Here is a 9107-nt window from a genome sequence, read left to right as displayed (position 1 = left end):
ACCCGAGGTTAGCCTGGGTTGGCCCCTCAGAGTGAGTGCTTCAAGGCTCAGGGTGGCACTGGCAGGTCCCACGTTGTCAGACTCAGTCCCACGGCCCTTTGGGGAAGGTTTTCATGTCCCCATGCAGGACAATAGCCACGGAGGGTGAGGAGATGAGCTGCTGAGGTGCTTTGTAGACAAGGCAAGAGCTGGCCGCTGCAGCTGGGTGTCCCATGCATGGTGTTGTATGGTTTTGGAGATGTGTGTTGCAAGGAAGGGTGAAACCCTTCATTTGCTTGGCAAAATGGTGGGACCACAGCAGGTCAGATTCTCCTAAGTGTGGGGGGAGGGGGGAAAGCATGTCCTGAGTATTCCCCACATTTGGGATGAGGGGTGTGAGACCCTGCCTCTCCTCCCTGGTCATTGGGTGTTTTCTACTCTGCAACAGGTACATTATGACAAGTGGCCGCACTATGGAGTCCACCAAGGAGTTCTTCCAGAAACATCGGTATTTTGGCTTGAAGAAGGAGAATGTTATCTTCTTCCAGCAGGGCATGCTGCCTGCCCTGGGATTCGATGGGAAAATCCTGCTGGAGGAGAAGGGCAAGATTGCTATGGCACCAGGTTGGTGGCCAGGGTGAGACATGGTGCTGAGGAGCAGCTTTTGGAACTGCGCTCTTCACTGTGACCTGGCCCACGGCTGACTCAGGCTGGGAGGTGTCTGTGTCTGCCCTGGCAGGGAGGACCAGGGTGGGGTGTGGCTGGGCCCTCCACATGAGCCCGTGGGGAAGGAGGGTGAGCAAGGGTGGCTGACGGACAGTGGGACGTTCCCTCTGCAGATGGCAACGGGGGCCTGTACCGGGCGCTGGGCTCCCACGGCATCATGGACGACATGGAGCGGAGGGGCGTGCACAGCGTCCATGTCTACTGTGTGGACAACATCCTGGTGAAGGTGGCTGACCCCAGGTTCATCGGGTTCTGCTTGGAGAAGGGAGCAGACTGTGGGGCCAAGGTATGGTTTTAGGACTAGGCAGGCACTGCTTCTTCAGAGCTGGGTAGGGTCTGTCCTGCTCCTTGCATGGCTTCCCTGACTTTTCACCCTTCATTTGCTGTCTTGCCACAACTAGGAGGGATAGCTAAGTACCTGGAACCCACTGGTGGAGTAACACATGCTGCCACAGTCCTGCCTGCCCCTGGCATCCTGGAGGATGCCTGGCACTGCTCTTCTGCCTTGTACAGGAATATGGCACCAACAGGCCCAGGGCTTGGAGGTCCCCCTGGGATCAAGAGGCTGCTTGGGAGCCCTGTGTTGCTGCCTGGCGAACACCCAGATGCTGGGCAGCTCTTCTCTGGGTGGCTGTGGCTAGCACAGGCAGACAGGATCCTTGCCATAAGCTGCCAGCTGTCCCCAGTCTGACATCCTGGACACCAGACCAGGAAGCAGCTGGGTGCAGCTGACACTGAACCCAGCACCATGTCTTGTGGACAGGACATTGCACACTTAGAGCTTTACTGTGTTTGCATTTGGCTTGGCTCTGGCAAACAGGTGAAAGGACTTACTGGTCTTGCAGCTTTCAAAGGGTAAGCTGAGAAATGGAAGGCAGTTTTCTCCCCCTGGCCTGCATGAAAGAAAGAGGAAATAAACCTTTGCATAATAAACCTTAGCATGCAGAAAGGAGAAAGCCCTGTGCCCCTGCATGCAGCGGTGGGTAGGGATTTGCTGGGGTATCTCATAACCCAGAGGGAGGTGTGTGAGGTGCAAGGAGGAGAGGAAGGTCAGGGGGATGTCTCTGCTGAGCCAGCAGCCTTCTGGTTGTGAGCAGCAAGCTGGCTAAAAATATCCATGCCTGCTGCCAGCTGCACGTTAGCCTTGTGCCACATCCTGCTGTGCCCTCTGGGTGTGTCTGACACCTGTCACCAGCCCTGCCATCGCAGCCTCCTCTAATCCCCACTGCCAGAAGCACCTGGGAGGGGAGGGCTCCTGCATCCCCAACCCTGCACCATCCCAGCAGGGGAGAAAGCCTTTCTAAATAGGCCCTGCTGTTTCCAAGGGAGTGTGTTGGGAGCGTGGGGCTTCGGGTGCCTTTCCCTGACAGCGCTTCCCTTGGGCAGGTGGTGGAAAAGACCAACCCCACGGAGCCGGTGGGCGTGGTGTGCCGCGTGGACGGCGTGTACCGGGTGGTGGAGTACAGCGAGATCTCCCTGGGCACTGCCCAGCAGCGCGGCCCCGACGGGCGGCTGCTCTTCAACGCGGGCAACATCGCCAATCACTACTTCACCACTGCCTTCCTGAAAGATGTGGTCAAGTAAGGTTCTGCTGAGTGCCAGAACAGGAGTGCTGGCACTGAAGTGCTGCTGCTGGGCAGAGCTGGCTGTGCCTTGCTTGCTGCTGGTTGAGCTCCAGGCATGCTGGGATGAGGCCCCTGCAGAGCTGGTCTGACCCCCACCTGTCTGCACAGCCCCTTCCTTGAGATAAGGGTTCTCTGGGCCGTATCTGGATGCTGCTTCCAGAGTGCAGGCATGTGGGGCTGTCTCCTGGCTGCTGTGGGGATGAGCAGCCCGTGCCTTGGGGCAGCCAGGGTAAGAGCAGGGCAGCCATCCTGCTGCAGCCGTGTCTGAGCTGGGGATGTGGCTTTCTCGGACAAGTGACATCCCTGTCTTGGCCTGTTGCAGCACTTATGAACCACAGCTGCAGCACCACGTGGCTGAGAAGAAGATCCCACATGTGGACATCACTACAGGGCAGCTAGTCCAGCCCGAGAAGCCCAACGGGATTAAGATGGAGAAGTTTGTCTTTGACATCTTCCAGTTTTCCAGGTATGTCCTTTGCTCTCCGTGGGGTCCAGGCTGGCTGCTGGCTCTCCCTGGGGAAGCTCTGAGGGCCTCTGGGGTTGTGCCAGGGTGTGCCCACTGGCAATGCCCCGGGATCAGGATAGGATGGCAGCTGGAGGCTTGGGTGTTGCATGCCTCCTGCTGGGCTGAGCCCTGCTCCTGTGCCAGAGGAACATCTGCTGACCCTACAGGCCAGGCCCTGCCCTCCCTCCTGCACGGCTGTGAAAACAGCCCGTGGGTGTGGGCCTGGGGAGGGCTGTGGGCCCAGCTCAGCCACCCTGGCAGGGGAAGCAGCCCCAGTTTCCAAAGCCCACCCTCCCATGCCGTGTTCCCCCAGGAAGTTTGTGGTGTATGAGGTGCTGCGTGAGGATGAGTTCTCTCCCCTGAAGAACGCGGACAGCCAGAATGGCAAGGACAACCCCACCACAGCCCGACATGCCTTGATGTCCCTGCACCACTGCTGGGTTCTCAATGCAGGGGGGCACTTCGTGGATGAAAATGGCACACGCATCCCTGCCATCCCTCGGTGAGTTGCTTCTCCTGTCACTTTTGCTCCTTTTTGGGCTGGATATTAAGCACAAGGCAATCCCAGCACTGATAACAGCGTCACAGAAGCAGCCAGCTATGGGTCCCCTCTCCTGGGTGATCCGTGGAGCAGAGCTGGGTGTAAGCTGTGTGGTGACAACAGGACTGGTGCTCAGTTGGCAACAGCTTTCCTTCTCAATTCAGCCCCTATGAACTGAATCCTGCCAGCCTCCATTGCACAGCCAAGGTTGCCTCTGCAGGAGGGAGGTGGCTCCCTAAAGGCAGAGCACAGCAGCAGGTCCGTGCAGCAGCCAGGCTGGTATCAACACATCCCTCAACCACGAGACCTCCCGCCGGCCTCTTTAGGGATCAGCAGACCCCAGACTCGTTTTGCTCTGTTTTTCCCCCCTTGCTAACCCTTGTTTGTTCCTGTGTAGCATCACAAACGGAAGGTCAGCTGCCAGCCCAGCAGATGTCAATGACAAGTAACTATCCATGTGCCAGGTGCATGGTGGCGGGGCTGTGCTGAGGGACTAACGGGCTGCAGGCAGAGCGGCGTGCCAGGCTAACGGGGCTGGGGGCGCATGTGGCCGCTGGGGCATGTCACCCCTGGGGACAGGGGGTGCTGCTTCTCATGGTGGTGGGGCAGGCAGCTCTGCTCCCTGCTGGGCTCCTTTCCGCAGGGATAACTGGATGGGGCTCATGCTGTTGGTACCGATGCAGGATGGCAGCAGCCTGATGCTGACTGCACACAGCCCCCAAAGGTCACCCCGCAGGCAGGGTGCTGTTGGCAAACACCCTGGCACGTCCTTTGATGCCACTCCCCTGTTTGTCACAGCACGGCAGGGACTGGTCCCAGCCGGTCCCAGAGCTGGGGATGGCTGCCATCTCCTGGTGTCTGCCAGGCGTCCAGGCAGACCGAGACGGGATTAAAAACATGAAGCAAACGTCAGGCAGGCTTTGATGTAGCAAGTGTGAATCTGAGCACAGCAGCCAGCTGGGCTTTGTGTGACTCCAGCTCTTGAGTTTGGAAGATCCAGAGCATGACACTAGGGAAAGCCCCTGGCTCAGTGCTTGACAGTTTACGGGAATACACAGGGAAGTTTTAACTCTTCTGTCATGTTCTTTAGGCACAAGCGTGCTGGGACTTGGGAGCTGGTGAGTGTAAATTACTCACAAAGTAAGCAGTCTTGTTCACTTCCACTCTTTCATAAGCTTTATCTTCAGGTACTTCCTGGTGGAATACAGCTGTTTTATCTCTGTTTTAATTCCAGACTCCAGGTGTTTTCAGGCTTATAACTAAGCCGTCACACTAGTTAACATGCAGAAGAAAGGCTGCACCTTGTCCCACATTTACCCTTCATTACCAGTTAATATCAATTGTTTTTTAAAACTACTATCTTGAATCTAACATTCAAAGTAAATACCAGTGTGGGTTGGGATGGGTGAGTTTTATTTACTGACACCTGAGACAGGAGAGGGCTGGCAGAGGAAGGAGCTTTGACCTGGGTGAAGGCAGCGTTGTCACAGATGGCATTCTGCCATGCCTGCCTGGCTGCTGTGGCCACTGGCTGGGAAGAGGCACCCTGGGGTGCTGGCTGCTTGTTGGGTCCACACAGCTGCACCCCCGGATCTACATGCCAGCTGGATCCAGGGATCATCCAAGCATGTCCTATGAAGGCTGGTGGCAGCAGGAGCAGGGTCAGGGACCCCACACAGGCCCCTGCCCAGCAGCGCTGCTGCAGTGGGCAGCACTGGTGTGGTTCTGACATTTTGCTCACCAGCTCCATCCCACAAGCAGAAGAGAGGAGCCAAGTTAGTTGATCTAACAGACACAGGCAAGAGGAGCAGGCAGTGCCGCAGGGAGTGTTTCCGAGTAAGCAGAAGGGCTTACCCTGTGTCCTCAGGTTGTGCTTTAAGTGAGAGAGGGCTAAAAGCAAGACCTCTTGCTTTATGGGAAGGTGCTCCGTGAGTGCATCTCACATCACCCCAGGGCTTCAGGAGGAGAAGGAATGGGTGACTTGTCCATGCAGTATTGAAAAGAGCGGGGCTGGGGGCACAGGCAGTGCTGTAGTTACACACATGGAAAGGCATCATGAAAGCCCCATCTAAAGCTCTTTTCCCTTTCAGTTGCTGGTGGTATCTAAACTTTAGCTGGCACCTCTGTGGAGAGCACGCAAGGCTTAACTAACCCAGGGCAGCTCTGTGCTGGTGGGGCCTGTGTGGGCCCAGACAGCCCCTGGCCTCGGCAGATGTTGGGCCCTATCTGTGTCCCCCCTGGGCTGTACCTGACTGTCCTGACTGTATATTTTTCTCTGCAGCTTGAAGGATGCAAACGACCTGCCAATCCAGTGTGAAATTTCTCCCCTTGTCTCCTATGGAGGAGAAGTGAGTACTGGCTCTGCAGAGCTCGGGGCCCTTGGCATGGGAGGGCACACGTGTGAGGGATAAGCCACAGAAGCTTATCCCTCACTGGGGAGCTTTTTGGGGCAGTGCCCCCCAGGCTGCCAGCACAGGAGAGGGGCAGAGGCAGCTCAGCAGCCAGGTGATGTGCAGGGTGTTCCTAATGAGCCACTCTCATCCCCGCAGGGCCTGGAGCAGTTGGTGAAGGACCGAGAGTTCCGCACGCCTCTGATCATTGACGAGGATGGGATCCACGAGCTGGTGAAGAACGGGGTGTAGTGGCAGCCCAGTGGTGCCCAGGCAGGGCTGTCCATCCCGCCAGGAACTGGGGCACACCACGGTGGATAACTGGGCCTAGCAGGGACTGCTCCTGCTTGCTCTGGCCCTCTGCAGAGGAGGATTTGACCCACTCGGTTCTTGGCATGTTGTATGCTTCTATTTATATTTTAATTTAAAAACCAAACGCTACAGATTCCCCTGCCACAAAGCACAGCTGTGGTGCTGCCCTTTGCACCCCAGGCTGTGGGCATTTATTTTTAAACATGTGTATAGTAATAGTCATTGTACATGCAGAGAGGGGATTTTTATGATATGGGGCTGGGTTTAATCTAGAATTTTTATTTTTCTTAAATCTACATGACTATTTTTTTTTAATAGGGTCCTTGCCATTGCCCATGTCCTCCCTTTTGGTCATCCTTTCTATATTGCACAACTGGAAGCACCCAATTAAACTCTGAGTTACTCCTGTTTGTCTTCTGTGGTGTTTGAATGACAATGACTTTGCACCAAGAGGCTCATGGAGTAGAGAGCCGACTGCATCATGCCAAGTGCTCTGTTCAGTGCAGCAAGGGTGGCTGTCTGGGGGGGCTGCAGACAGGGCCTCTAGCCTGCAGTGCTCATTTGGGCTGTTCCCGGAGGAAGCAGAGAGTTGTACCCTCCTCTTATATTTCTGCAAACAGTGGCAAGCCTTGAGCAGGTAGGAACAGGCAGGTGTGTTGCACTGCCGGAGTGCTCAGGGTGAAATCAGCCTGGCACTGAGCCCTCCACCAGTGCCATGTGCCCTCTGCTTTTCCTGGAGGGGCTCTGGCTCCTGCACGAGCCCACTGCCGAGGAGTGTGGTGTCCTGACTGCCTGGGGCAGAGCAGCTGTGCTGCCTCCACTCCTGTTTGGGAAGAAGGATGTAGAGTTTGGCCAGTTCCTCTCCTGATCCTGATGTGGCCACAGCCTCTCACTGCCCCATGGCTGCCTGGGGAGGGATTTTCCCTTGCAGGCCTGGGAATGGGACCCAAACCACTCCCTCTGGGGGAAGTCACCACGTGCCCCCGAGGTGCAAAGGTGGCTGCTGGGCACCCCAGGCTCAGCCAAGCACTTGGTTCCCCAGGCACTGTGCCAGGGCCACCAGGGCAGTGTGGGGGGTCCTGGCTGGTGCTGTCTCCTGCCGGCTCACCACAGGCTGGCTGGGCTGTCCGTGGCCGAGCCTTTGGCTTTTGGGCTTTGCAGACCACCACCTTTGCATTCGGTCCTGGGGCTGAGCGCCAGGGTGCCGGCTGCTGCCAAGTCATTTGAGCAGCACTTCCAGGTAGCAGGAGGGGAGTGGAGCAGAGCTGGCTGGTGTTTGTGCCAGTGTGCACGTAGGGCAGCCTGTGCTTCTCCCTGCCAGCTGATCTGGGGCAGCACATGGGCCACTGCTCAGACCTGCTCCCTGCCAGCCCGGGGGAAGCTGTGCCCTGCCTCTGTCGCCCTGGGCAGTGCCGGCTCAGCTGGTGCTGCAGCCGCTCTGGTGGCAGTGACAAGGGTCACCAGTGTCTGCTGGGAGCAGTGCATGGCTTCTCCTGCCTGTGATTCAGTTGGTTTGTCTGGAGACTTCATGCTGCCAAAGAGGTTTAGGAGCAGGGCTACAGCCCTGAGGCTTTGGGGTGTCTAGTCGGACAGGAAAGCTTTTTTGGGAGTTGGTGGCCTGCTGCCAGGGGGGCTACTTCCTTCCCATAATGTGAGCACGGAATTCAATATAGCCAAAACAGTCTAAAATTTTTTTTGAAAAAGTTCTTTAATTGTGGTTTTTGATGTTGCACAAAAAATAATGTGAGCCCATTATTATTAGTATTAGTAGTAGCAGTATTATTTTCTCCCTGCCTCATTGCCTAGCCGGTGGCCACCGTGCCAGGCTAGAGCCTGGAAATGATGTCAAGCCACCAGCTCTGCGTGGAGCTCGGGGAGCTGGAGCCCCGAGCCCTGAGCCAGGTTGGTCCTTTGGCTGCTGTCCTGGCCACGTGTGCCCGTGCAGGAGTCCCAAATCATTCCCCCAGGGGCCCGGAGAGGGGTGGCCCATGTGGGACCCTCTGGGCCAGCTCTGGGGTCTTGTGGAGTGTCCCCATCACCCACATTTCGGGGGTGTCCTACCCAGCCCCACAGTGCAGGAGGAGGGTCCTGGACGCGTGTGCCATGCCACAGCCACGGGACAGGCACTGGAAAGTGAAACGTTGCCTATTGCTTTAAGTTCCCTTGCTGGCCACGGGGACTTTTTTATTTTTTTCTCTCGCGCTATGAATGGGTTTTGCTGTAAATTATAGCTCTGCGCACATTCCCTCGGGCCGAGGAAAATAACCTCTGCCGAAACGCCAGGCGGGATCGCTGACTGGCTCCCCTTCTCCGCTCCCTAATTGAAACCAAATGTGCGAGATGTAGGATTGTGGGATTTCTGGCCGGCTCCCAGGAATCCGCAGAATGCGAGCGAGCTCCCAGAGGCATCTTGCATCAGCCCGGGGAAGTTCGCTCCTCACCTGGCTCCCCCGGCCCGGGCGAGGGGCGCGGAGCCCGCCCGCGCTCCGGCGCTCCGGTGAGTCCCTCGGGGTCCCTCAGGGCTGGGTGGGGATGTGTGACCCTCCTGGCCCGGCGCTGTGGGGGGACACGGCTCTGGCGGAGCCCCGGCACAGGGGCTGGGGTGTAGCTCTGCCCGGGAAGGGTCTGCGGCAGCAGCAGGGCACTGTCCTCACACGAGGGGTGACAATTGGCCCCTTTTCGCCGGCTGACCCCACAGTGCCAGCCGTTCCCCCCGTGCCTCGTGCCAGGCCGGCGTTTCCTGGTGTCCCTCCTCAGCTCCCGCCTATGTGTCTGTTGGCAGAGCTGGCGGCAGTGCTGGTCAGCCAGGGAGGCCCTGCTGTCCCCCGGGTCCCCTAGCCAGGCGCCGGCTCACACTGGGAAGGGGAGCACAAGGCCACTGCCCTGGTGCTCGTGAGCATCGTGCCCCCGTGCTGGTGCTGGGAGCCCACTCGTGGCTGCCAGCCCTGGGTGGCGTTGGGGCGATGCTGCGGAGCCCTGCTGGCGGCGGGGCGAGGGCTGGGAGCAGGGCTGGGAGCGCCTGGCTGCCA

General features: G+C 57.8%; 2 protein-coding genes across 3 annotated transcripts in view; both read left to right on the top strand.

The window, feature by feature from the left end:
* The first annotated feature begins 432 nt into the window (after window positions 1-432).
* UAP1 (UDP-N-acetylglucosamine pyrophosphorylase 1) lies at window positions 433-6488 on the top strand. Of its 2 annotated transcripts, XM_031061691.1 has the most exons (8): window positions 433-603; window positions 819-991; window positions 2092-2285; window positions 2653-2796; window positions 3149-3337; window positions 3774-3821; window positions 5658-5724; window positions 5926-6488. In XM_031061691.1, the coding sequence occupies exons 1-8, from the start codon at window positions 435-437 to the stop codon at window positions 6016-6018; spliced, it is 1077 nt and encodes a 358-aa protein (XP_030917551.1). In that variant the 5' UTR covers window positions 433-434; the 3' UTR covers window positions 6019-6488. The 2 variants fall into 2 exon arrangements, with proteins under 2 accessions (XP_030917551.1, XP_030917552.1); XM_031061692.1 differs by lacking the exon at window positions 3774-3821.
* Window positions 6489-8464: 1976 nt separating this feature from the next.
* Window positions 8465-9107, top strand: part of DDR2 (discoidin domain receptor tyrosine kinase 2) — a 12937-nt gene continuing 12294 nt past the window's right edge. The window contains exon 1 of the mRNA XM_005426676.3: window positions 8465-8575. The gene's annotated coding sequence lies outside the window, so the exon portion shown is untranslated. The remainder of the gene's footprint in view (window positions 8576-9107) is intronic.

Source organism: Geospiza fortis, unplaced genomic scaffold, assembly GCF_000277835.1.
Source record: "Geospiza fortis unplaced genomic scaffold, GeoFor_1.0 scaffold5, whole genome shotgun sequence".
Lineage (NCBI taxonomy): Eukaryota > Metazoa > Chordata > Aves > Passeriformes > Thraupidae > Geospiza > Geospiza fortis.
Note: the sequence above shows the minus strand (reverse complement) of the source record. Positions and strands in the feature narration are given on the sequence as shown.

Coding starts and splice junctions, on each gene's coding strand:
- UAP1 (XM_031061691.1), top strand. CDS start 435: ATGACAAGTGGCCGCACTATGGAGTCCACCAAGGAGTTCTTCCAGAAA. Junction 604..818: donor CAAGATTGCTATGGCACCAG/GTTGGTGGCCAG, acceptor TTCCCTCTGCAG/ATGGCAACGGGGGCCTGTAC. Junction 5,725..5,925: donor TTGTCTCCTATGGAGGAGAA/GTGAGTACTGGC, acceptor TCATCCCCGCAG/GGCCTGGAGCAGTTGGTGAA.